Genomic DNA, 27550 nt, shown 5'->3' on the forward strand with positions numbered 1-27550 from the left:
AATCAGAGAGTTACAATCTGTTGACCAGTGGGTCTGATGAGTAGGGCCTGTGCAGTCAGAAGAGGTGCAAAACATACTGCTCTCTGGCCTCAGGTAAGACATATAAACGAAAATTGGTTTTTCAAAACAATGGAATTATTCCAATTTGTATCCAGAGACAGGATAAACTTTTTTCTAAACAAACTGTTTATTTTGCATCCTGATTTTCTTACTCACTAGAGTGAGAAACTAGAAACTGCAGCTATTCATTTCATGCAATTTGAGAGGGAAGAAACCAAGACTGCTTTTCAGTAGCTTTCAACAGATCTTTGTATTTTAGGTCCTTGTGGTAGGAAGACTCAATATGAACGGTAAAGGAAATTCTATTCTACTTTAGAGATTTTTATCTGTTTAGCTCATAGCTAAAGAACCTTTATAATTCACAGGTATAAGAATTCACTATACCTCTTCAGGTAATGTAGAGAATTACCTCTGCCTTTTTGCTAGTCCTCAACTGCTTTCCTCTTCCTATTGCTGGTTTGCAGTTGGACAGTCCTCCCATTTCCCTACATGATTCAGTTCAGATTTGGTCTCCACGATGAACGATTCCACTGTGTCTGTTCTAAAGAGATAATTGAAAATCTTGCACTTTATTAAAGCCCCCTTAATCCAAATTGTCACAGTTTGTTGACCTTGTTAATGGCTTTCAAGTTCAGTTAACATTCAGCATTAAGTTTCATTTTAAACAGCAGCAGTGGAATTTCCCTTCCTCCTTACAGCATATCAAAAAACATGGTATTTTTTAACCCTTTGCAGTTCACTTTCAGATGTTTCCTAAGAAAACAGGGATTAGAACTAGCTCTGTTTATGACGAGATCTCATCCCTCTGAAGGGAGTGACACAATGCCCAGTGACTGCACTGGGACCGCAACTTCACTGCACTGTTGGTAATAGGGATGGGAAATGGAGTCTGAGGATGAGCGGTGCACCATAAGTGCTCAGTAAAATTACTCCAGAGTGTTACTAGCCATGTTAGTAGAGATGGTTTACAAAATCTTCCTGAAGACTTTTATGTACACAGGAATATCAGGAAACTTACTGTCATTTGGATGATCTGCCAGCCTCTCCTATTCCTTGACCTGATGCTGTGGTGGAGCCTCTGGGACCTAGACATTTGCATGAGCTTCCTCTTTGCTTTTCCCAAACAACAGTTTCCCAACCTCCAGACACCCTGTCTATTTTACTTGAATGGCTTCTTGCTTTACATAAGTCACTTCATAGCCTTTCAGCTCCAGTTTTTCCCACCCCAGCATCTGCAGTTTTCAAGCCCAGCTCGAGCTCTCCAGTCTGTTAAAATCCCTATGACCAGCTCCTGCAGTTCCTTTGCCTTCCTTTTGATATGCTCCTCCCTCTCCACACCACCACTTTTCTAGAGCCTGCTTTTACCATTGCCCAAAGAGTCCCCATACTTTGCCTACTCTTCATCTGGCACAGAAGCTGCTTCATCAGTGTTTCTGAACAGAGGAGGTTGTACCATTTCTACGCCCTGGTACGGCAAGCCAAGCAGTGACTATTCCTAGAGCACCATCTATTTCACTAGAGGAGGCAGAGTAGGCAAAGGCAAAGCCCTAAACCTACTCCATTTCCTTTTTTTCTTCCCTCTCCCCCCTTTTTTTTGCTTGCTTTGTTGTCTCTGGGTCTGATGGCACCACCTGTAGCTACACGGATTTGGTTACATGTGACCAAAGAGCTCTGATGAAAAGTCTGCTAGGAAGGAATTGCAGTAATCAAGCCTTGCAGTTATTAGTGCATACACTCGTTGCAACACTATTTATTAAATAAGGGCCTGCTGCAGGGTATTGTGCAAGCAATTGTAACATTCTTACACTGTGTCAGGAAAAGGGTTCTCAGTCAGAACTAAAGCTTATGAGCTTCAAAGCAGAAGTTACAAGGATGCCTCCAGGATTCAGGAATGCTGCACTGAAAGTCATTATAAATTTTGAAAATAACATTGTGGATTCTTAATAGGTTCTGTATTTTCAGGTAGGTGCATGGGATAGTTGGAAGGAAAGAGGAAAATTTTATCAGGCACATCTGTAAGACTTCTGTCTCCAGAAATTGCTAACAACAAAGCCCTGATATAAGGAAATCAAAATAACCTTTGCCTGCCATTTGATTGTGTATCTGATTAGGAATTCTGCTGTAGCAATGGGTATATTTCCTGGGTGATGAAAGCATGTGCTGGAAGCAGGTGCAGCTGGAGGAAATAGGACCAAAAGCAGGCAAAACATCCTGGAGAGTGTCATCAGGGCTGCATGACAAAAGCTGCATAATCAAGAAATGTGTTCCTTGGATATAGCATGCACACAGCCTCTGTAAATTTTGGCATGGTCTAGATAGGTCCAGGATAACCAGTCCAACAACATTCTCCAGGGATTGCATCTCTTGCAGGCTGCTTGTGTCTCAGACATACATTTACTGTGCCCAAACCTCAGCTCATGTCTCAGTGATCTCTTGTAGCATTTGTTGGTTTGTTTGCAAATACGGGTATCAAAGGAGACAAAACCCAGTGTGCCATACAGTGTGTTCATGACCACATGAGCTAAGTAACCTGGATTAAAGTCGCTCTACCAGTTACCATACAAGAGGATGAGCTACACACGTAGGAGTCTAAGTGAAAGACCATTCAGAGAACATATGACACAGTTCTGACTTCCACAGACTATAGATTGCACTGCATATACTGAGCTACAGAAAAGAGAAGTATAGGAAGAAAAACAAGCAGCAGTAGGCTATAAGTAGGTGTGAGTTTAAGTGGTTCAGAAGAGAGAGATGAAACAGAATAAATAACAGCAAGAGGGTGCAAATTAGCATACCTACTCCCTTCTTCAGTTTACGCCCACTTACTAATTTTCTTTTCCTGCTGTGCCTCAGTGCTGGCCCCTTCTTGTGTACTGCACCACATTTGAGTGTCTTAGACTAAGTGCGATAAATTCAGAGGTGATGAGTAAAAAGTGGCAAACTACACACCTTTGTACACCTGTGTGTGTTTTGAGTCAAGAGTCTGAATTTCAGGCCAGTCCTCGTGATGCCCACTTCCAAGTTTAGCTCATAGATAGCTGGTATGTGTTGGCTAGTACAGAGAAAATCATAACTGGTCAGGTCAGAAGGGACCTTTATGACGTCTAATCTGATCCCCTGCCTTAGATAAGCCTTAGTGCATCATCTAACACTGTCTGCATTACCCCCTCTTTAGCCCTCTGCTTTGCAGAAGAGGTCCTGCTGCAATGTTTCTGAATGAAGTCTCTGGTTTATGGTAATCTTCAAAGCCGATACAGACATAAAGAGCAATTCCTCTCACACTTATGGTGTTTATTGGATGAACATGTAGTTGGAAGCACTTTTTTTTGTGTGACATTTCAACAAATCTGTACTAAATTTACCAGCAAAGAATTTACTGCAAGTGAAATCAAAAATTCTGTGGGAGGAAATACATTTTCCTAACTGCTTAATTGTGTTCTAATCTTATCAAAACCCAAGATGCTATGTCAGATTTTTGTTAACTAAGAGTAAGGACGGTCTTCATGACATGGCTCTTCTAATGATCCATCTCCTAATTTCTTAACATTGACTGTTACTGTCATCTTGGAAAGTCTCCTCTGTAAAATAATCTTTGTTTCCGTCCATGACAGGGAATTGTGATTTATGCATACCCATTCCTGATGAAGGCCGTTTAACCACTTGGGCAGATATTACACTAATACTTCACATTCTTGTAGAGTCTGCTAACAGCTGAGCATCTCACACGTAGTCTTGCTTTCTTCTTCTTTTATTATCAACCACAGGGGATGTCTTACCTGCACTCAAGCAAAACCGAAGTCCACGGTCGACTCAAATCCACAAACTGTGTTGTAGACAATCGCATGGTAGTGAAGATCACTGATTATGGCTGTAATTCAATTCTGCCTCCAAGGAAAGGTAAAAAAAGTACCCAGCCGGACTCTCCTTCACGGTTTCTAACCCAATGGAACCCATAGTCCAGTAGGGCCTAATTACATCTCGTAAACAGTACAAAACATACAATACGATTTTGTTTCATGTAGCAGCCATTGTGCAAATGATACCTGAAAACACTGTCTTAAATTCAGTAAGACAATGACAGAGAATTATTAGCAGGTAGAGAAAGAAATTAGGCAGTGTAGTTGAGAAGGAAAGAAAAGATGAATTTTCAACTTATAGTTTTGAAAATACAGATTTCACGTGGCTGAGATTCAAGAAACATTTTTGGCATCCAAGGCCTTCATGCAAACAGCTCTCTTCAGCAGTAATGCTGAACTTGTGTGAAGAAAAACTGGAGTTAAATACCACATGATCTCATGATCTTGTCATTGATCAGATGGGTGTTGCAGCCTGATATCGTAACACTGTCTTGAGGGTCACTGTGTTCAGGTCACTGTTATGATACATCTCCAGCATGTCAGAACAAACTGTCATACTACGGTAGCATTCTGGTTTTGAGATATAATGGTGCTTATTGCACTAGAAATACAGATTAATAATTTCTGTAGAAAGAAAGCGGTTATGAGCAGGTAATATTATGTCAGGCTCAAAAGCATTTGTGAACTATTTCAACAGATACATGATGTCAAGGCCTCTGGGAAATACTACAGTCCTCTCACGTGACATCTTGTATAACAATCTCCATGCATCTAGCTCAATAATTTACTGCTCAGCTTTTTTTTTTTTTTAACACTGGCATTCCTTGGTCTTATACGGATGCATAGGCTATTTCTAAGAAGCCCATGAAAGGTAGCTAAGAAAAGCAAGTTCATTGTCAATAATCATATTTTTTCTGGAGGTGTGAAGGTCTGCATCTACAGTGGAAAATACAAGGGTCGGCAAATCCCAGACAATTGAAAACTACCACATCAGAGGTTTATCTAAGCTGGATTGATGCCAGCTTCTGAAGAAAAATGCTAAAGTAGGAAATAAACAGTACCAGTGGGCTCTGGGTTTGATATGGAAAGAGTAAAAGGAAATATCACTATAGCCAATAGATGTTCTAAGAAGGATCACCCTTTTTCAACTACTTCTCTCTCTTCTCCCTTTACCTTGTCCCTTGTTGTCATCTGGGTTTCAGACCTGTGGACAGCTCCTGAGCATCTCCGTCATGCTGATGTATCTCAGAAGGGTGACGTGTACAGCTATGGGATCATTGCCCAAGAAATCATCCTACGCAGAGAGACCTTCTACACTGGACACTGCCGGGACAACAAAGGTAAATACACTAATTTCTCCTCCATTGCAGCCTTCTGGTATGGTGTATCTGTAACTGGCCCTTTCTTCACATTTTGTGAAAGGCACTGTCTCTGACAGCTGCTTAAACTGCTGCTTGTTTCACTGTGTGATGAATGAAGAGCCTCTTTGAAGGATCTCACTGTGGGGCAAGTGTCCTTATTCTTTCCGTAAATAAAGTTTGCATTGAGTTTTCTTGCCTTTTCTCCTCCCTCGTCACCTTGGCCACAGCATTACAAAAGTTAACATTATACAACGCTGTCCGGACTTACTGCAACATTTAAAGGCCACAAAGATTTTTCTATTATGAGTTGTGCACAACATGTTATAATTCACTCATATCAGGCATTGTAAATCAGCAATGTCAACAGAGAGCAACAAAAAGTCAGCAGCATGACACAAGAAGAGTTGGCATTTAAAAACTGGCAATTCAGACTTTATTCAAGCCTGTCAAAATTAACTTTAGTCACTTAACTTCCACCAGAAAAAACATGTCCTCCTGCAGTGCATCCATTAAACCCCATTTTGTGCATTTTATGACGTTATTTTTGAGTGGCTAACAGCCCAGTCAATCCCAGTGCCCAGAATAAATTATTACATATTAGAACTGACATAAAAGCATGAGTGGGTTTGGGATTTTCCTAGTGACAGTTACCAACAACAAGTTTAGACATTGCCTTTACCTCTGAGTCATTCTGATAGATCCGCCTCACATTTGTTAAAACATTTAGAGCAGCAGCTGGACAGCCTAATAGCTCTTTTCCTGACTTACTCTTGGGAATAACTTTTGGGGCATGTTCATCATTCTACATTATTGCAAATCTATGTTTGTATTTGGGGAAACACAATATTTCACATCACCAACTCTTTAATATAAATGTAGACCTGAAAGAGATTAGAAATGTCCGTTCCTCTTCAAGCGAATTCTTCAGGACTCCATGCTTAAGATAAGATAGAGAAAATGAGTCTTTCTATTCTTTTTTCTTGGGAAGAGGCAGGCACAATCCTCATGAATGCAAGGATTTTGCAAATATCACCAAAATAAATGGAGAAAGAGCAATGCTCTTCCTTGCTCATTTTGATTCGCAAAGCAAATCCATAGCAAACTACATTATTTTAACTGTTTGTTCATCAGTTGCAGTCCTTCTGTGTTATGTTAATGATTATTAAGTTAGCCTCAGACACAGCATTTCTGGGCTCTTCTTAGATGTTGTGGCATCCTCACTGCTCTGTGTTTGACCCTGGCTGTCATTGTCACAATCTGGTTTCTTGTTTTAACTTTCTTAACGCTGCGTTTTGTTGTTTTAGAAAGACTGTACCTTTCAAATAGCACTAGGTTAGTCCATTCAACTGAAAGATTCTAAAAAGCTCCTCCAGATGCTCTTGCTGGAGATGGTCACATATATCAGCATGCTTAGTAAGACAGCAAAAAAATTAGTGGGCCTGAAGCCTCTTTGGTAAGTCTGGATTCAGCGTAACTTAAAAAAAAACCTGCTTTGTAAACTTCCGTTGAAATTTTAAGTTTTCTGTTTAGTGAGGAGATTGTTTTCTCCCCAAAGTTTTTTCCTTAAAAGCATTAGTAGATGTCTAAGATATATATTGCTGATTTAATGGCTTTTGGTATTATCCTTGATTTTTGATTATGTAATTTGAGTTAATATGTTCGGCCTTCTTTCAGCAGTTTATCAAATTTCATGTTACAGAAAGGAATGAGTGTCATTACATATTGCTGAAGTGGCTCCTGATTTAAATGTCTGGATTAATTCATTAGCCAAGATGAGGCAGCAAGAGGGTGGACCATACTTATCCAAACACCTTTGGATTTTGTTTGTGGCATCATCTAATTTTGGAAGAGAGTAGCTCAAACTTAATTTACAAATATCTAAGACGAAATGAGGGAAAATAATACCAAATTAGAGTCAATGGTAACGGGCAAAGAAATATCCCTGTTGCATGTTAGATTTATTTGGCTTTTAAGTCTCCTGCAGAAAGTCTTTCAAAGGCTAGGCTATCGGAAGTTAACCTCTGCAAGTTACAAGACACGATATTGCTATTTCAGGGCAACTGATACAACTGCTTCTCCAGGACTTCACTGGTGGCAGCAAGGACTGTATTCAGGGTTAAGAGCTGTTTAAAGAACCCTGTACATAGCCTCCATCCACCAACTTTGGAAAATTAAACTCAACTTCCAGGCAGTCAGTGACCCAATTTTCTCAACCTGCCAATATGTATCAATCAACTTAACATTCAATAATATTGCTACTACTAAGAGAAAAGAAGTCCCACAAAGATGATGCACATACAGAACTAGATTTCTAATGTATAGAAGTAAATAGGTCATAGTCCTCTTCACCGACTTCTCTGTGAGACAGCTGTTACGCCAGCTGGCTGCTCCACCCTTCTGCAGAAATACATCATTCACTGCTCAAGACTGTGAAATCTTGTCACGTACCAATGCTCAATTTGAGCTGCCTCCTTGTTCCACTACTTTCTGCCACTGCCTAATTGCAGTGTTGCTAATAGTTGCTGTTACTTCCACTCTCAGGTGTGTGCGCAGCGTACCTCTTGCATACCTGAGACTTGCACAGATTCTTCCGTCTCTGAAACCACAGAAGACTTCTTAGCAGTTTCTCAACTCCATAGCTTCTCTCCATTTGGGAGACTCAAGTTTCCTACTCCTTCTCTACTCTCTAATTTCTGTACCACAAAGCTGGAAGCTACTGCATCTTTTTAGGGTGATCACGCACACTGGGCATGCTTAGGCATCTCTAGCTGCTCTAGACTTGAACATGCCATCACGATTACAAACCTTCCTCATCTCATGATATGCTTCCTTCAGTAAAATTGTCTTGCAAATATAATCAGACATTATTAATAAATGTGTTTCAGGCTTGTTCACAGATCCCTTTCAGTTTCTCTTTCTCTCTCCTAGAGGTGAGAAATTGCTTCTCTTTTTTAACTCCCTCCCTGTGGAACTCTTGAGGTCTGGAGGAGAAGGACAGAGAGAGATATTTTTTGCTTTAGTTCTCACTTACTGTGCTTAAATTGAGCTGTGCAAATGCAGCCTGCATTCTGTTACGTTCTGAATTCAAATAAGTTTCATGGAACTGATTTAATGAATAAGAGTAGAAATGAGCTAACAAATGCAATGTTTTTAAACCATATACATTAATAGACTAGTTTTAAGGAAGCTGAGCATCTGCAGGATGATGTGAACTGCTCTGATGAGAACTGTATGTCTCCACACTTTTGATCAAGTCACAATGGGCTTTTCACATTGTTTTTTACTACAGCTATACTTCATGCTCAGAGGCACTCTAATAACGCCTAACGTTGATTTGGGAAGATGCCATAACCGTGTCTACTGTGACCAATAAATACTCATGTACATTCCTATTCATTTTGTTTTCAGGGGCAGCCAGCCTGTTTTGTTCTTGTGCCATATATTGTGTCATATCTTGTGCCATATATTTAGAAAAGCTCCAAAGTTGAAATTCACATCAAAATGAGAGAACTGTCTTGAAGGCTTTTTACAGTAACTTGCAACATCACAGGATACTATCCACAAGGAATGTCCTTCTTAGTTTTTTTCTTTAAAACCTTGCATCTTTTTCCTATGTTAGAGAAACTTTACAGAGTGGAGAGTGGCAAAGGAGTGAAACCTTTTCGACCAGACCTGACCTTGGAAACAGTGGGAGAAAGACAGATGGAAGTAAGCCAATAATTAACTAAGCCATTTTCTGGGTGAGGGCAGAAGTCCTGGCCAAACTAAATCATGATCATGGGAGGATGAAAGCTATGCACATTTTACGCCAAATGCCCTAATCTCGTGGGAAAAAAATGATATTCTAGAGTTGTTACTAGTGAAATGAAATACAACTCACAAAAATTGTTTCACTGGAAAGAAATGGAGGCTGATATGGTGCCACTCATCTGACCTCTTTTAGATATCCTTAAGAAGGGATGAATCACACCTCAAATATACCTCTCTCCACTGATTATATAGTCACTAAGGCTTCTTGCTCAGATGAAAATATCTGTATTGTAGACATCCACATATTCAGCAATGAACCCCATTCTTTTTGGCTGAATCACCAGGTTCAGAAAAATACCAGACTCAGGATACTGGAAATATAATTACCACAGCATTTACCTCCATGTTAATAACTGTATCTGCCACCAGCTGCAAGAGTAGATCCATTTACTTGCCTTTCATTTATGTATTGCAAATTCAAGCTAAGATCATGTCACTAGTCACCACAGAGTTAAGTTTAAGATGCCTGCAATGAGTGTCCTAACCATAGATTCAAAACAGTTAGTCACACATTTTAATATGTTGCCTGTCAAGAGTAACCAGAAATTCCCTAATGAACTAGTGCTGTTTAGCACCTTTATCCTTCTATATCCATTACTCAGGTGGACTTCCCTTAAATTTTTGTTTTGAAGGTCTACACATTAGTGAAGAGCTGCTGGGAGGAAGATCCAGAGAAAAGGCCTGACTTTAAGAAAATTGAGAGTACTCTGGCTAAAATATTCAGGTAAGCAGCAGATGCTCCATTTTTTAAGATGCTCCAAACTCCTCCTAAGTGTTAGAAAGCTCATATTTTTAAGTATGTAAGCTGATGTAATTATGATTCCGTCAGTAGAAAAACTGAGTGTCTTCACTTAGATCCTCTTCTGTTCTCTGGCAGAAAAGTAGGAGAGCATGTGCATATGTATACGTACGTGTGTGTACATGAGCATCTATGCATGTATTAGCTAAGTGAGGGTAAGACAACCATCATACCTCAGATTGGTACATTGTGAAAGTAGCAAGCTGGATAATTAGAGATTTAAATATTCCAGTAATTCACCTCCTGTCTCTAGTCAAGAGTTGGATAGTGACTCATGTCGTCTAAGTTTCGGGAAATGAATGCACACAAATGTTTGGAGGATGATTAGAAAGTTTGGATGAGCTGGATGAGCTGGGTTGTGCCATAAATGACTTTGGATGGTCCCAAATTAAGCTGACTAGAAATCTTGGGTTGTAACTCACCAGAAGTAATAATTACAGGATTTTGTTGGTATAAAGTTGTGGGATAATAGGGGCCACAGCTGGATAAACCCTGTGGGGTTCTTTCATCTGGCCAATGCTGCATTGTTCCTACAGAGTTTGGTCTGAACTAATTATTTTGATGTTCAGTGAGCTTTTAATCACTTCAATTGGGAAATTGCTCCCCAATTTTTACAGCTCTCCTCATCAACACACCCCAGCAGTACTCACATAATTTTACAGTTTACATGGGCGGAAGGACAACTGCACTATGCATAACTGAACATATCAGCTGAATAATCTTACTGCAGCTGAATAGAAAGATGTCCTGATTCAGCTGCTAAGCCTCCATCCTACAAAAGCAAAGAGGCTGCCTTTGCCACATGCCATATGGTGCTCTCCTTGTGGTGGGTCTAAGATGCTGCATCTCTGACACAAAGATTTGTTTAACTATAAGTGGTTTTGAAGTCCAGTTGGGTACAATATTAACCTGACTATTCCAGTCAGCCTGGCCCCATCTACTTTCAGAATGCTTTGGTGAGTACAGCCTGCCCAGACAATCAGGGGTTACGAATGGCTTGTGTTATCATACTTCTGCTGCCAGGAGTTAGTGGGTTGGAGTCTGTGGGATCTTGTGAGCGAAACTAGCCCAGGGGCTGTTAATTGTTCCATTGAATTGTTCTGTCTTCTACGCAGGCAGCCCCAAATTGTCTTAATCCGTCTGGCTGAAGTCCCCATCTAAACATTGCATGTAATTTTCTACCTAGTATCTTTAACTTCCTCTCAGGATTTGAGCTTGTCAGTTACTTTTCACAAATGAACGTTCATGGATTATCCCAGGTAACCTGGAGTTGACAATATTAGCAAGGCTACGTGATTTAAGGGTGCTTTAAGAATTACCAGCTCCAAGTGACAAGTGTGGATCACAGACTTTCAGTTCACATACATAAGACCTCCAAGCAAGAAAAAGAATGATGCATCTGAGGCACTTTGCATTCTAACTGCATGAAAGTGAAACACTGGAGAAGTTTTCTGTTGCTCCTTTTTTGTGTCTCTCAACAATGTGCTTCCATCAACCTTTCTTGTTAGCTCCTGTGTACTTCTGTTATTTGCAGTAACTATCATGGCCAGACCAATAAAAGCTACATGGATACCCTGATCCGGCGTCTACAGCTATATTCCCGGAACCTGGAGCACCTGGTGGAGGAAAGGACAGAGCTATACAAAGCAGAGCGAGACAGAGCAGACAGGCTTAATTTCATGTTACTTCCAAGGTAACTGGCCAGGAGGATTTTCAATGGCCTTGTATTTACATATATGACCTGATTCTTGGAGAGTGGGGGGTGGGATTAATATTAATCTTCTATTTCCTTTCCCTTTAATCTGATCCTGCTGGGGAGGAAAGAAGAAGAAGCTGTCCCTGAGGTCTCCACTCTATGGTGGAGTTTCATGCCAAGATGGTACTGGGACCCTTTATCCTCCTCAACCTCTCTTCATGCACAGGACCTCCCCTTCCAGCACAAAACTCTTTCTCACTGCCTTTCTGGGAACATACAAATCTACAGTGATCCCACATCACAGAGTTCTGTTCTGCTCCAGCACCTTGCTAGGCAGAAGGAGTGTCTCCAGCTGGAGAGCAGGAGTGCAGTCCAACTTCAGGTTGGGGTTTAGCAATGCAACAGAGAGGCTGATGTGGGCTAGGCCACACTGGGCTAGATGGATGCTTCAGAATATAGTATAGGACAAGTATTATTGATATTATAACATCGGTAATACCAGTAATTTTGGTATTGCATATATTTTGAATAGTAAAACTATCCTAGTATGTCATTACCAGTTTCAAGGTTAAGTACTCAGGGTATTGATTTTATGACTCATCTTAAAAAAGAAAAGTGTCTGTTCAGTCTGGTTTTGGGGAAAATTTGAAATGATCTGGCTGTGTAGACCATGTGACAAGGAATCCATATTTCCTTCCACTCTGTCATTCCTACCACCCATAATTCCTGTTATTCTCTTATTGTAGATGGAACACAGCATTGTGCAGCACCTATAATTTTCTGGGTCTCTTTCAGTTATTCTCTTCTAATATCTCCACTAGGAAAAGATATTTTCTTGTATTTAGAAATGCAAGAAAATTAAGGTCCCTCTGAATAGCTATTGACTGTCATGATATTGAATTTTTGTTCCGTAAAATTATCAGACATCTGAAATCAGGACGAGGTGATGTAATTATCAGGATTAAATTACTTCTGTGCTGGGGAAACAGAAAAATATGTCTGTTCTTTCTTGTTGTGTGGGTAGAATGTATGTCTACATGTCAGAAGTTTCAGACTTTCAGATTTAAATTTGTCTCAATATCCCTGTTTCTTACCTTAGCCAAGAAACTCAGTTTCCTGTGCCTCAGTTTCCTCATGGCTATTAACACACTTGGATTTTGTAAGGCTGTAGTGCATAAATTAACATTAGGAAATGCATTGAGGTCCCTGCCTGGAAGGCATTATGTGATTACAGTGACATTTTTCAGCAAACTATTTGATGTTTCCTACACAGAAAGCAATGATGTGGCTGGGTTGCATGAAAAAATACTATATTAAATAATATTAAACACAGACTACTCATCTGTCTTCCTGCCTTCTCTGTTTCCACAGGCCAGTAGTAAAGTCTTTGAAGGAGACTGGCCTGGTAGAGCCAGAGCTATTTGAAGAAGTCACTATCTACTTCAGTGACATTGTTGGCTTCACCACACTCTGCAAATACAGCACCCCTATGGAGGTGGTAGATATGCTGAATGATATCTACAAGAGCTTTGACCACATTCTTGACCATCATGATGTTTACAAGGTAATTAGCTCCACACTTTTGCTCAGTTAACAACCAAGGGACACACAAATCAAATTGGATGAAGTGGTGGATTTGGAAATCTGCCTTCTAAGCAAAGATAGAAGAAAGAAAAACAGGTCAAGATTACCTCATTTCAATATGCTTTCAGTGGGCCTGCTTCTACCAAATCTTCTACACTAGGTGGTAACAGATTCATTAACTGGAATGCTAGATACAGTTATGAACACTCATATGCAAAAAAGGTGCCAGCTACCTTAAACTAATCAATCCTGCTGTCCAGAGGAGAAATGTTTAACCATGAACAAGAGGGTCTGATAAAACCTTTCTGCTTTTAGCTAAATGTGTATTTTGCTATGTCTGCAGGTAGTGAGTTCTCAAGTTGTTTCCACAGGTGGAGACCATTGGTGATGCTTACATGGTGGTGAGCGGTTTACCAAAGAGGAATGGCAACCGGCATGCAGTAGACATCTCCATGATGGCTCTGGACATCCTCAGCTTCATGGGATCTTTTGAACTGAGACATCTGCCGGGTCTGCCTGTTTGGATTCGAATTGGAATTCACTCTGGTACACAGTAGCACTAGATCAACAATGACAATGTTGTTGCCTTTACTTTGAACAGAATAGACATCCAAGCAAGATCTGCTAGCACATCATACACAACTGCTCTCCTCATGATTAATCAGGTTGAAAACAATGTACCTGGAGGAAGAGCAACAGAAATAAATAAGCCACTGGTTTGCTCCCCCGTAGTGAAATAGGCTGTGCCCATTCATTCATAGCTTAAGTCAGCAGCTAGGAAGAGCAACTGCCATTGCTCCTGGTATGATTAAGCCAGTTGAATCAAATAAGCCTTTGCAGATCACTCCTTCCTGACCAAAGTGGAGATCAGCCATGGCCACATATGCTTGTCTAGCCACAAAACGCAGGCCTCTATTTTATGCTTTTGGAGTCATAAGTTCTGACAAGCCTATGTGGGAATTCATGTTTTAATTCACCCATAAAAATAATTTTTCTCAAAGGGGAACTGCAGATATCTCAAGCAGATAGCTCCCAAGTACTTCTGGAAATTTTATCTTTTCATTTTTGTTTGTTTCAATAACCACCTGAACACAATCTGCCATATCAGAGATAGTGACTGAGGCACTGGGAAACCCTTAGAGGTGCCACTATGCACCCCTCCATAATGAAATTTATTTTCTTTTCCTCTTGCTTTCAAAACTGACAGTAACTGTATTTTTTTCTGCACAAACATTTTGTTTAAATACAATTAACACTGTGCAGCCGTGTCCTTTTTATGCTCTTCTTGGATTATGAAGGACAAACAGATCTAGGCTTGGTTTGGAGTGGAAGGGGAGACCACCAGATACTTTGGGAAGTGGGGTACAGACTATTGCCATTGGTGAGGAACGCAGAGCTCCAGCAGGTGTTGCACTGCTCTGCAACAGTGAGACACCTGCCAAACAAACAGTGTCTTGATCCACCTTTTCTTCATCCTCTGCATCCCATTTCTAGGTCCATGTGCAGCTGGTGTTGTTGGAATAAAAATGCCTCGTTACTGTTTGTTTGGAGATACAGTGAACACTGCTTCACGGATGGAATCCACAGGCTTGCGTAAGGATTTAATTTTAGCTGTCAGTGTAACAGGGCCAAAGGCTACTGGTTAGCTTGTGACTGAAGTGTCTGTTTTCAGTTGAGAACAACTTATTATCAGCTCGCAGAACTCTTAAAGATTAAGAAGCCCTATTTGTTTTGATTACGAATTGTTTCACTGTTCTGCTGGGCAATGAAAAATTGTTCCGTGTTAATGCTTCAGTGGTGGTAACGGGGAGCACATGGGCTGGTCCGCTGGTTGAGTTCCTCTGGAAGATAAGATAGTTATGTGTCTGGGATTTTATTTCACTCTATCAACGGTAGATTTTAGTTTGACCTAGAATTGTATTACAGCCCTGTTGTGTAAATATGCTGACTGTATAAGTTGAAGCAATTATGTCTTCAGCTTCACCATTATGGAGATATGCCAAGAGCCAGTTTGTCTTCCTTCTGCCCAGTGTCTTCACATGACTGTTCTCTCTATAGGAGACTCCCAATTATTCTTTTTCCTTTTGGCATCTAAATACTACAGATACCATGGTCACCTGTATTTTAGATCAACAGCTGTACCGGCTATTCCTCCCTAGATACAGTGCTATGTAGTGGAGTCAGATTTTTTGTACAGCAATGTAATTGATTCTCATTTAATCTGACTCTCAGATTAAATGAGAATCTCAAGGCTGCGAGGGGACCTAATATATACTTACAAATATCTGAAGGGTGGGTGTCAGGAGGATGGGGCCAAGCTCTTTTCAGTAGTGCCCAGCGACAGGACAAGGGGCAATGGGCACAAACTGAAGCATAGGAAGTTCCGTCTGAACATGAGGAAGAATTCCTTCCCTCTGAGGGTGACGGAGCCCTGGAACAGGCTGCCCAGGGAGGTTGTGGAGTCTCCTTCTCTGGAGATATTCAAGACCCGCCTGGACAAGGTCCTCTACAGCCTACTGTAGGTGACCCTGCTTCGGCAGGAGGGTTGGACTAGATGACCCACAGAGGTCCCTTCCAATCCCTACCATTCTGTGATTCTGTAATTTATGCTAATAATTGGAGGAGCTTCTGCTATAGCACCAGTTTTCACATATAGTTAATATGATTATGTAGTGCATTTCCAGACTGAGCTTTCATTGTGTCTTTACTTTTTAGCTTTAAGGATTCATGTAAGCGGTTCCACTATTAACATCCTGAAAAGAACAGACTGTCAATTCCAGTATGAAGTGAGAGGAGAAACGTACTTGAAGGTAACCTTTAACATGCACATGCATGAACACAGAGAAGAGGGATAGCATAAAAGTATAGCTGAGAGTACCCCCCAACTTAATTAACAGCTGGGAAACAAGGGTTACAGATCACTTGGTATCACAGTCTCTAGTGGCTGAGGACACTTCTATAAAGACAATGCAGGCAATGAAGAGCTCCCTAAGTCACAAATTAAAGCAACCTAAAGATGTGGAGAATAAATGGAACATACCATTTGTAATGGAAAATTGTGGAGTGAATTAATCTGATGGAAGGGAAGCTGAATCTATTGTTAATTTGCTCATGCTCCAACAACTGTCTATCTACCAATCCATTTATTTCGGTCTATTACACTTGGTAGATGTCTGTACTTGGGAGCTGATGGTAGGCAGCGCAGCTAATCTCTCCCGTGGCGTGTGTTTCAGCTCGTGGAATAAGGGAATGGGTGTGCAACTGCATCTCCCCCATTATTCTTCTCACATTTGATTTTTAATCCTTCGCTGTGAACATCAGCTACTGAAAACAAGCAAAGGCAAACACAGCAATGTGCAATGCAGTATTATTTAAGTAAATTAACTACAGGAAATTGCATTCTAATCCCTAAATTGTGCTTTCTCTTCTTTGTCATACTTATTTAGGGCAGAGGAACAGAGATTACCTACTGGTTGACGGGTACTGAGGAAAAGAAATACAATCTCCCAACACCTCCTTCTGTGTAAGATGGTCTTTATATGTGAAAAGGGAAGAGAAATTCCCAGTCTTTGTGCTTTAGCCTTCACTGTTCCGCCTCGGCACTTGTTGTGGTATTTTAACACGACTCAACTTGCCTTCAGCAGTTAGAGGTTTAACAGCGTATATGCATATAAAGAGGTGTAAATATTCATGACATGGGATTATGCTGTGCTGAAGGTTATTTCTACATATAAGCACTTAATAGGTTTGTTTTCTTGAAAGGGAAATAAGACTTCAGTGACAAGTTGGTGATGTGGTAAGTTCAAGAGATGGACAGAAGAATGAAAAACATTAATATTCCCCAGCCTTTAGTCCTAATGGCACTTGTGTGTGAAAGTACAGTGAGAACATAACTGCAGCTGAATGTGCAGCTCTCTGTAATACCATGTTATGCCTGTGATCTCTTGTGGGGGAATTTGTAGGAGGAATGAAACCTGAGGATTCGAGCAGTATTCTGCTAGAAGAGGCGGACAAAGTTTCTGTAGTATTGCATAGGCATAGAATCACAGAATGGTAGGGGTTGGAAGGGACCTCTGTGGGTCATCTAGTCCAACCCTCCTGCCGAAGCAGGGTCACCTACAGTAGGCTGTAGAGGACCTTGTCCAGGCGGGTCTTGAATATCTCCAGAGAAGGAGACTCCACAACCTCCCTGGGCAGCCTGTTCCAGGGCTCCGTCACCCTCAGAGGGAAGGAATTCTTCCTCATGTTCAGACGGAACTTCCTATGCTTCAGTTTGTGCCCATTGCCCCTTGTCCTGTCGCTGGGCACTACTGAAAAGAGCTTGGCCCCATCCTCCTGACACCCACCCTTCAGATATTTGTAAGTATATATTATGTCCCCTCGCAGCCTTCTCTTCTTCAGGCTGAACAAGCCCAGCTCCCTCAGCCTCTCCTCGTAGGAGAGATGCTCCAGTCACCTCACCATCCTCGTAGCCCTCCGCTAGACTCTTTCCAGTAGCTCTTCATGTTTCTTGAACTGGGGAGCCCAGAACTGGACACAGTACTCCAGATGAGGCCTCACCAGGGCAGTGTAGAGGGGAAGGAGAACCTCCCTTCATCTGCTGGCCACACTCCTCTTGATGCATCCCAGAATGCCATTGGCCTTCTTGGCAGCCAGGGCACACTGCTGGCTCATGGTTAACCTGTCGTCCACCAGGACACCCAGGTCCCTCTCCACAGAGCTGCTCTCCAGCAGCTCCATCCCAAGCCTTGTACTGATGCATGGGGTTTTTCCTCCCCAGGTGCAGGACCCTGCATTTGCCTTTGTTGAACCTCATCAGGTTCCTCTCTGCCCAACTTTCCAGCCTGTCCAGGTCTCGCTGAATGGCAGCACAGCCTTCTGGTGTGTCTACCACACCTCCCAGTTTGGTGTCATCAGCAAACTTGCTGAGGGTACATTCTAACTCTTCATCTAGGTCGTTGATGAAGAATTTGAACAAGGCTGGGCCCAGTACTGACCCCTGAGGGACACCACTAGTTACCAGCCTCCAACTAGACTCAGCGCCCCTGATGACAACCCTCTGAGTTCTGCCATTCAGCCAGTTCTCAATCCACCTCACCGACAACTCATCCAGCCCATACTTCCTGAGCTTCCCTAGGAGGATATCATGGGAGACTGTGTCGAAAGCCTTGCTGAAGTCTAGGTAGACAACATCCATGGCTCTCCCTTCATCTACCCAGCCAGTCATGTCGTCGTAGAAAGCTATCAGATTGGTCAAACATGATTTCCCCTTGGTGAATCCATGCTGACTACTCCTGATAACCTTCTTTTCCTCCACTTGCTTGTTGATGACCTCCAGGATAAGCTGCTCCATCACCTTTCCCGGGATGGAGGTGAGGCTGACCGGCCTGTAGTTCCCTGGGTCCTCCTTCTTGCCCTTTTTGAAGATTGGAGTGACATTGGCCTTTCTCCAGTCCTCGGGCACCTCTCCTGTCCTCCAGGACCTCTCAAAGATGATGGAGAGTGGCTCACCAATGACATCCGCCAGCTCCCTCAGCACTCATGGGTGCATTCCATAGGGGGGCCCATGGATTTGTGGGCATCCAGATCGCTTAAGCGATCCCTCACACAGTCCTCCTCGACCAAGGGAAAGTTGTCCTCTCTGTAGGCTTCCTCTCTTACCTCCGGGGCCTGGGATTCCTGAGGGCCTGCCTTGGCACTGAAGACTGAAACAAAGAAGGCATTCAGTAGCTCTGCCTTCTCTGCATCCTCCGTCACCAGGACACCCACCTCATTCAGCAGCGGCCCCACATTGTCCCTAGCCTTCCTTTTGCTGCTGATGTAGTTGAAGAAGCCCTTCTTGTTGTTTTTGACATCCCTTGCCAGCTTCAATTCCAGGTGGGCTTTGGCCTTCCTCGTCGCATCCCTGCACGCTCTGACCGCATTCCTGTACTCTTCCCAAGTGGCCTGCCCCTCTTTCCACATTCCATGGACCTTTCTCTTCCACCTGATCTCTGCTAGAAGCTCCTTGTTTAACCATGCAGGTCTCCTGCCTCCTTTGCTCGATTTCTTTCTCAGGGGGATGCACTGCTCCTGAACATGGAGGAAGTGATGTTTGAAGAGCGATCAGCACTCTTGGACCCCTCTGCCTTCGAGACCCCTGGCCCACGGGATTCCTCCCAGTAGCTCCCTGAAGACGCCAAAGTTAGCCCTCCTGAGGTCCAAGGTTTTGATCCTGCTTATTGCCCTGCTTCCTCCACGCAGGATCCTGAACTCGACCACTTCATGGTCACTGCAGCCGAGTCTACCTCCGACCTTCACATCCTCCACCTGTCCCTCCTTGTTTGTTAATACAAGGTCCAGCAGAGCGCCTTTCCTTGTTGGTTCCTCCACCACTTGCATCAGAAAGTTATTATCGATGCTGTGTAGGGACCTCCTGGATTGCGCCTGCCTAGCTGTATGGTCTTCCCAGCTGATGTCAGGATGGTTGGAGTCCCCCATGAGAACCAGGGCCTGTGATTGTGAGGCTGCTTGCAGCTGCCTGTAGAAGGCCTCATCAATTTCCTCCCCCTGGTCAGGTGGCCTGTAGTATACACCCACTGTAATGTCACCCATGTGAGCCTGTCCCTTAATTCTAACCCATAAGCTCTCAACTCCTTCTTCATCTACCCCCAGGCCAAGCTCAATGCATTCCAGTTGCTCCCTCACACATAGAGCAACTCCACCACCTCTCCTTGTTGGCCTGTCTTTAGAAACTGAACAAATGCTTACTTTCTGATACATAAGAGATGAATTATCAATGAGGGTGATGTCCTGGAACTGAGCTATCATTTTGCATTAGTATTGAATAAAATATAGCAATAGCAGAAGTGTTGTTTTTGAGAAACTATGCAAAATTTAAGTCAGGATAACTGGTTGCATTTATTTAATGTATATCTTGCACACGAGCACTGCACTATTTCCTGCAGACTCACTAAATGTGGAAGTTCCTCACTTTCTGCTCTAAAGTTTACGTACTGTCACTCTTTATCAAGTGTGAATTTGCTGCCATTCGCTTGAAATGGCAGTGTACAACTTCAAGCAATAAGATAAAATACGAGTGTTTGTCTGTGGGCTGAGCAGGAAATTACCCTTTTGTAAACTCAGAAGTCCTTTTTTGAATTAATACGATCAGTTGAGACTATCAGAATTATCAAATTGGGAATTCTTCCGGAATTCAACTATTGAAAGTACCTGTTCAGCTGGATTACTGTGGTCAGTGATGTTTTTGGTTTTGCTTCCTCAGTTTGGTTTTGCTTTTATCAGTCAGGCTGTGACTGATAAAATTGCCCCTTAAAATTGTCATGTGTGGGGTACTCCAGCAAAATCCAGACACACTGCAGAAATTCATGAAAAGGTGGCAACTCTGTTACCGAAGGCCGCCTAAAGTTAGTGGAAGCGCTGGAACCAGTAATGGTGTTGAGAGCTAGAATCTATTTTGATTTGGAGTTAATGTAATTCACGTCTTCATTTTCATGCAAATCATGTTGAAATTTTTTTAAAGTCGATAATGACACAGCTACAGACCCCTTGTGCAAAGACAGTGAGCCATGCTATCTGGAAAAATCCTATGTAAATCCTGAATTCAATTCCCAAATCCAGAGCCTGAATTTGGTTCTGCCCACACTTTCTATCAGTAGTGTGTGAATGTCATGAAAATACACATAGGACAGAAACATTTAAAAATCACTGGGATCACTGAATTTTTTTTCCATCCTGTCGCTTTCAGGGAGAACCAGCAGCGGTTACAAGATGACTTAGCAGAGATGATAACAAATATTCTTCAGAAAAGGGAAAATGAAGGGTTCGAGACACGGAAGCTTTCACGGGTAGCTAGCTACCGATCAGGTACCCTGGAATACCTGCAGCTGGCCAGCACAGAGAATTCTGCCACGTATCTTTAAAACTGGATGTCTAGTATGACTCAGAAAGCTGCAGCAACTCTCTGGAGTACCTCATGTGAAGGCTGAGGCTTGTACTCTCAGCTGGAGGAGAAAGAAAATACCTTGTCAAGCATCCTTTCTACCATCTGACCTGCTATCAGTAAATCAAACCTCTCTTCGCTGTAATGTCAAAATTGTTGGATGACTTCAGTGGGCCACATGCAGCCTGATTTGAGGTAAATGAAAATATCTGCACTTGAGTCTGGAAGATAGTTTTTTTTTGTTTGCTTTTGTTAGTTTTTTAAATGTGATAGCCTGTTCAATAATTCACTTCTGAAAATATTCACAGCAAAGCCTTAATTTGTCATGATTTTTAAATGTCGTATTTAGTTTGTAATTTTTATTTGAAGACAGATTTGCTGTAATTTATTTGAAAATAACATTAAACATATCATACGTAAATCCTGGATATGTTGTCATTGTACTTCAGTTGTTCTCCCCTGTGTCTCACGTTTTGTTTAATCAAGTTGACTTTGTTCAAGAGACAACACTTCTCTTACTTACCTTGGGAGAATACTCCAGAAGTTGTATGGTTTCTAAAGCTTATCCGAATCTCTTGGGCCTGCAAAATGAAATCTTGCAAAACCAGACACTTCTGTATCTTTTCTCCACTTCTGCTTCTGTACCCAAACCAGAAGTGCAACAGAAATGAAGGAAACACACTTGTCTGAATTTCTTAAACCTCAGAAACTTTCAATTCAACTTTCGGATGAAGTTTCACAACCAGGCAGAACTCAGGTTTTACTGAAATGACTTGCTCATTAACTGACAACATGACAAAATAAAAAGCAACCAAAGCACACGTGATGCACATAAAAGAAAATCAGCATTCACATGAAGAAATAACAACTAGTGAGTGAATTTTTGCAAAGGCCTCTTGTGCATCGGTGGTTTTCAAAGCAGAGCTACATCTTTCACCTTTGTCAAATATCGGTCAGTATTCACACCATAAAACTTGGTGCAAAATCATTCTTTTATGGTTTTGAACAGCATTTTTTTCCAAGTAAACAACCTAAAAATGTTGAAAAAAGAGCAAGCCAGTTGCCTGTGTCGTTTATCAACCTAAATTGGCTTAGTAAGAACACACACACACACACACAAAGAATGACCTAGGTGTAAACAGACGGATCTGAAGTGCAAAGATTCCTGGAAAAATTAAATCAGAACATGCTGTAGGGCTTGTACTTTTGTCTAATGAATGCACATTCCTACATCCAGGCACACGATACAGACAGAAATAGCAGATAGCAACAGCCACAGCTTTCAGATTAAATGTAATCAATCTTAAACTTAGACTGTCATTAATACCGTACTATTAATTCTTCAGTCTGTGTCCTAATGTAAGTGTTGATTGGGATAAGAATAGGAAAAAATGTCTGGTATTCTAAAACTGATATGTATTAAAAAGACTACCAGGACAGTAAAAAAGTATAAAGTCTGCAATTTCCTGTCCTGTGGTGCCAACCAACAAGCTTCATCTCTGTGTCTGCATTCTTGGGTGCGACTGCTGTGCTTGTTGGCACCACTGGACTGTTCTGGTTGCTGCATCTGATATGCTCAGCGAGTGCAGCTGTAATGCAGTGACAAGGGCTGAACTCCTCCAGCCTGAAGAAGCCCACTACTACTACTACTACTACCTTAAGCAGAGTTGCTCTGATCTTTGAAGTGATGGGAGTCTTTTTTAAAGATGAGTTTAATGGGTTCCATCCTTGACACCTCTGAGATACAGATTATTTTAGAGCAAATACCTGCTGACACTGATTGAGACAATTAATCTGAACCCTGTTTAGTTTTCAATTGCCCCTCTCTTTCCTGTGTTCTTCAGATCATAAATTTCATATAATTCTTTGAAGATAAATAGTTTCCTTAGCAATGAGTTGATGGACCCATCTTCTGGTAGGTTTGTTTTCTGCATGGCTCTGTTCCTGCACATATCCGTCACGCATACATCACAATAAACTCAATTTTTACTACCCTTTTAAAAAGTTTGGTCCTAGTTTCTGGTTTGAATCTGTCTTAGATTCAATGTCTTATCTTTGCATCTTGTTATCAAATGTTAGATCAAAGAGCCCTTTACCATCACAAATCTGTCACTGAAGGTCCAGTCATTCACCTCTCCATTTTTTTTTAATCAGTGAAACGTTATATTAAAAACCTAGTGTGAGATATAATTCTGTTCTCCAAGTGGAAAGGATTTTGGCTGTACCATCACCTTTCATTTGAACTTAACTCACACCGAAAAAAATTCTGTTAATCCCTGGACTGGGAGCATGTGGAAGTGAATCCTTCCAAATACATATCAAGAGCTTTGCAGCTTTGGTCATAATCAGTCTCCCCCCATTGTCTCCATCTCATTTTTGTCACGCATCCTCACTCCCCTCCTGTTTCAGCATTGTATATTTGTGCTCTCTATCCTAGTTTGCATGTGCCTCCAATTCCTGGCCATGCCCATCACTTGTACACAGGGAATCTTGTTTTGAATACTTTTTTTTCCCCTATGATAATCCTATACAGGGAATTCTACAGAAAATACAATTCTGTATTTTACTTCACCAACACAGTCAAACTGAGAGCAGCATGTGACAGAGGTTAATTTCTCATTTGGAAAAACCTTTGGAAAATACTCCGTCAAAGCAAACAAAGCATCCATTCATGATTAGACATTTAAGAGTTATTTTTCGCTGGGGAGGCAAAAAAAAAAGTAACAGAACTGTTGTTTTATCCTTATCTCTTAGTGAGAAGTAGCCCAGAACAAAACGGCGTGGGGTACGGAAGGATCCCTGCAGCTGGCAGTAGTGTTACAGTGCTCTGACCCGGGGCTTGAGGCCAAGTCTGGCTATTTGGCCTAAACTGGCTGGTATGTGACCTTGTTATACGAGGCTGTTACAGGCACCTGTATCAAATCTGAACTAAAACAATTACCAGAACACAGCGTCCTAATAACAGCTGTTATGGGCTGCTGGTAGAATATCCGACACTGGGGGATAAAGACAGGCAGCATCTCAAAATGATGTGAATCACAGGGGCAGGGGAAGACCCCACGGAAGTTGTCCCTGTCTGTGCACCCTACGAGAAGGACTATCCCTCAGCTTTTCCGCTGGGACACGTGCAGCGGTTGTTCTCCTCAACAGGGCCAAAAGCTGCTCTTCCTCTGATGTAAAATGCGTTGTTTGGTAAGACATCACCGAACTCCTGTTGCTTTACAGGGGCCTCTCCTGATAAACCTTCTCCTCTGTTTGGTTAAACGCCCTTGGTAAGCCCAGCAGGCGCCAGCCTGGGGCTGCCTCCTCACTGCCTCGCGCCATACGAGGCCGGCCAGTGTGGTGGCGAGACCTGATCCCAGCCTGGTGTGAACCCCACATCCTGGCCAGGCCTTGGGGGCTCCAAACAAGCGCCAAGGCCAGGAAGATGTTGGCGCTCTGGGCTTGCTGCTGATAGAGGGGATTGTAAGAAACGTGAAACTATAACAAAAAAAGCCTTAATATTTTTTAGTTTTTAGTAGTTTTTAGTACTGTAACTTGTATTCCTGCATGCACAGTGATCTAACGATGTAACTGTTACACTAATCCCTGTTTTCTCATTAAGGAATGTAGTAGAAGGACACGGGCACAAGCTATCACTTAGTCGTTAGACAAAGTAATTAAGTGAAACAAAAGTGGTCTTTGTTCTCAGCAAATAATTGGGATAATTGTGGGATAAAAGAGGCTTCTAAATAATTCTACTCCAGACAGCTCGGCCTTGGGAGGGCAAAAGTGCCAAGCTACAGAGATAAGGCGGCACCAAGAGAGCAACAAGACCAGAGCCAAACACCCTGAAGGACATGATATACGTGATGCTAGAACTGAGTTTGCGCAGAAACAAATGTCAATCAGTAAACAGCGTGATGAAGAGGATGGGCCTTCATCTTGGGACCGCCAAAGACCACCCAAAGATGCTAACAGACATGAGTGAAAGATATTTACATATGCTAATTAGTTCCTAGAAATATAATGAATATTTACATGTGTGATTGTATTTAACCTGAAGCAACAGGTTGTCTGGTGCGCACGTTTGGAGGAGAAATCCCCCGTGTGCCTGGCGCCGCAATAAAGAATACCTGCTGAACAGTATACATTGTGCTGTTAGGTTTCTCCTACCGGATCTTCGAATCATTGCTCAGCTTGACTTCACGCCCTCCCCAGCGCCTTCTGCCATCACCGCGAGGCGGCTGGGACGGCGGGGCAGCCGGCGGCCCTGGGCCCAGCGGCTGCCTCGGGGCCTCTGCCGCGACCCCTTGGGCGGGAAGCGCGGTGCGAAGAGCGGCAGCCGCTGTCGGCCTCCCCGGAGCACATCCCGGGCGCCGGGGGGGGCAGCCCCGGCAGTGCTACCCCGAACACGGGGCGCCGGGGCCGGGGCGGGCGCCGGAGAGGGCGTGGGCAGCAGCGAGACCTGCCCTGAGCGAGGGAACTTCTTAAAGTCCCGCCGCCTCCTGGTGCCAGAGGAGGCGTGGGGGAGCGGCAGCATGGCCCGGCTCGGCAGCGGCGGGTGCTGCTGCTGGGGGCTCGTCCTCCTGTGGGCGGCGGCGGGGGGCCGAGCAGGTGAGGCGAGCGGCGGGACGGGAGGCCGGCCCTGAGGGGGCGGCAGCGGGGCCTCCTCCCGGAGCCCCCTCGCCAGGGCGGGCGGCGCGGGAGGGAGGTAGCGAGACTGCTCACAGCCCTGGGACAGCCGGGCGACCGGGAGGGGCTGTCCCGCCGGCGGAGCCCGGCCCGGGGCCCTGCCGGCGCTCCCGAGGAGGCAGCGTGGCTCCCCCGGGCCCCGCTCCTCGCCTTGGGCAGCCGCTTATCGCTGTGCCTCCTCCCCGGCTGGCTCTGGGGGGAAAAGCCCCCCTGCCGCCTTGCGAGGCGGCCAGGGGCCTCGTCCCACAGCGGTACCGGGGTCGCGGCGGTGGTTGAGCCCCTCCGCCCCGTAGAGGGGCCCAGCTGCCTCAGGGGCTTGCTCTGGGGACACCTCACGGCCGGCCGGCTGGGGCCGGCTCGGCCCTGGTGCCTTGCGGGTGCGTTGGGTACTGGCGCTTCAGTCCTGCGTGCTTCCAAGACAGCTTTCCCCTTCCCGGGACTGGCGAGCGGAACCAAACTGAAGAATTTAACAGACGGGGAACGGCCTGGAGCTCCCGGTGGTGCTGGTGTTAACGGCGTGCATGGGCTTTGGTTCGGATGGACGCTTCGCTTTGGTGCTGTGGCCTGCAGCGTGCCGCGACTCACGCCTGTAACAGAGTTTGACCGCTAGCTTGTGGGTGTAGGTCACTGTCCGCGTTTCAGAGTTCATACCTATGCGTGGTCTGATGTTTTTTGAGTAGATAAACTTGTGTTGCCACCGAAGTAATTTACCAATATCTGACTGACTTACAAATTGGAGTTGATTTCTATGGTACAAACACCACTTCATGCTAATTTTGTGCTCGCAGTTGTTTTTCATCATATATTTGCATAATATAGTTTGTCAGTCAAAGTTGTAAGGCTCCAATTAGGGTAATTCAAGAACTGAAACTTTTGTGACACTTCTCATCTTCCTCTGACTGCTGTAGCTTTTCTGACTCCTGCTTGTAGATCTTTATTCTTCTTGCAGCTTCAGAGACGGATTTGGATGCAAGCAGAACTTGACAAATGCCGTAATGGCACATTTTGGTGAGCTTCACAGTGTTCCATAGAACCTTGGTTTCTCACTTAAAAGTTGAGTGTCTGCTTGCTATGTTTGAGAAACGTAGCACCTGTGGACACACGCTATGGTAGCTAACTGTGTGCTAGAAAAAACATGCCAGTGTGGTATGAACATAGGGGATTTTTTTATTTATTTATTGTCATTTTGAAGTGTGAAACAGATTTACCAGCAACTGGAAGGATGGGAAAAGGAGCCGCTAAAGGAGTGAATTTAGAGGTGCTGAGCAAGTGTGGAGTATGTGAAAGTGAAGCTGTCTCTGGAGGATCAGTAGAAGTTAGTGACAGACAGTAGCTGTTTAGAGCAGAATGCGCATTAGAATTCTGGGTACCATTTGTACTGGTGGTATAAGTAAGGTTGTTGGGGAGCAAATCTCAGCAGGAGAACATTTTCCTCTTCTGCTGCTTTCAGTGAATTCTGAAGATCTTAAGGGCTGGATTCAGTGCTTATCTTCTAGGAAAATTCCTAGTTAATTTGTTAATTGCCAGAAAACAAGGAGAAATTAAGGTAACAGTTGTTTTAATGTCCAAAACGTTACAAGCATCTAATTTTGCTGACGGTCCTACCTCATCTTGGAGACCTACTTTTTGAAGCTTACTTGAATTGGCAAAAACTTTATAGTTCTATACTAGCAGGACTGAAGGAAGGGTCAACCATGAATCATGCAGAGGGAGTGAAAGGAAATTTAGGGTATAAAGTAGTTCCAGCTAATCCCTGACTGATTCCTC

The 27550-nt window shown here is 43.2% G+C and overlaps 2 protein-coding genes across 3 annotated transcripts in view; both read left to right on the forward strand.

Annotated features, from left to right (window-relative positions):
• The window catches only part of GUCY2C (guanylate cyclase 2C), a 45945-nt gene extending 24856 nt beyond the window's left edge, over window positions 1–21089 (forward strand). The window contains exons 17-27 of the mRNA XM_009935046.2: window positions 3825–3957; window positions 5120–5257; window positions 8898–8986; window positions 9721–9812; window positions 11422–11580; window positions 12955–13147; window positions 13539–13713; window positions 14662–14760; window positions 15883–15977; window positions 16614–16690; window positions 20915–21089. Coding sequence (XP_009933348.2) covers window positions 3825–3957; window positions 5120–5257; window positions 8898–8986; window positions 9721–9812; window positions 11422–11580; window positions 12955–13147; window positions 13539–13713; window positions 14662–14760; window positions 15883–15977; window positions 16614–16690; window positions 20915–21089 — 1425 coding nt within the window. The remainder of the gene's footprint in view (window positions 1–3824; window positions 3958–5119; window positions 5258–8897; window positions 8987–9720; window positions 9813–11421; window positions 11581–12954; window positions 13148–13538; window positions 13714–14661; window positions 14761–15882; window positions 15978–16613; window positions 16691–20914) is intronic.
• Window positions 21090–25617: 4528 nt separating this feature from the next.
• The window catches only part of PLBD1 (phospholipase B domain containing 1), a 48433-nt gene continuing 46500 nt past the window's right edge, over window positions 25618–27550 (forward strand). Inside the window, exon 1 of one of the 2 annotated variants that reach the window (XM_075428288.1) lies at window positions 25618–25705. In XM_075428288.1, coding sequence (XP_075284403.1) covers window positions 25630–25705 — 76 coding nt within the window. In that variant the 5' untranslated portion in view covers window positions 25618–25629. Of the gene's footprint in view, window positions 25706–26730; window positions 26792–27550 lie in introns of those variants that run through there. The other variant, XM_075428289.1, reaches the window with a different exon arrangement.

This window comes from Opisthocomus hoazin, chromosome 8 (genome assembly GCF_030867145.1).
Source record: "Opisthocomus hoazin isolate bOpiHoa1 chromosome 8, bOpiHoa1.hap1, whole genome shotgun sequence".
In the NCBI taxonomy this organism is placed as follows: Eukaryota; Metazoa; Chordata; class Aves; order Opisthocomiformes; family Opisthocomidae; genus Opisthocomus; species Opisthocomus hoazin.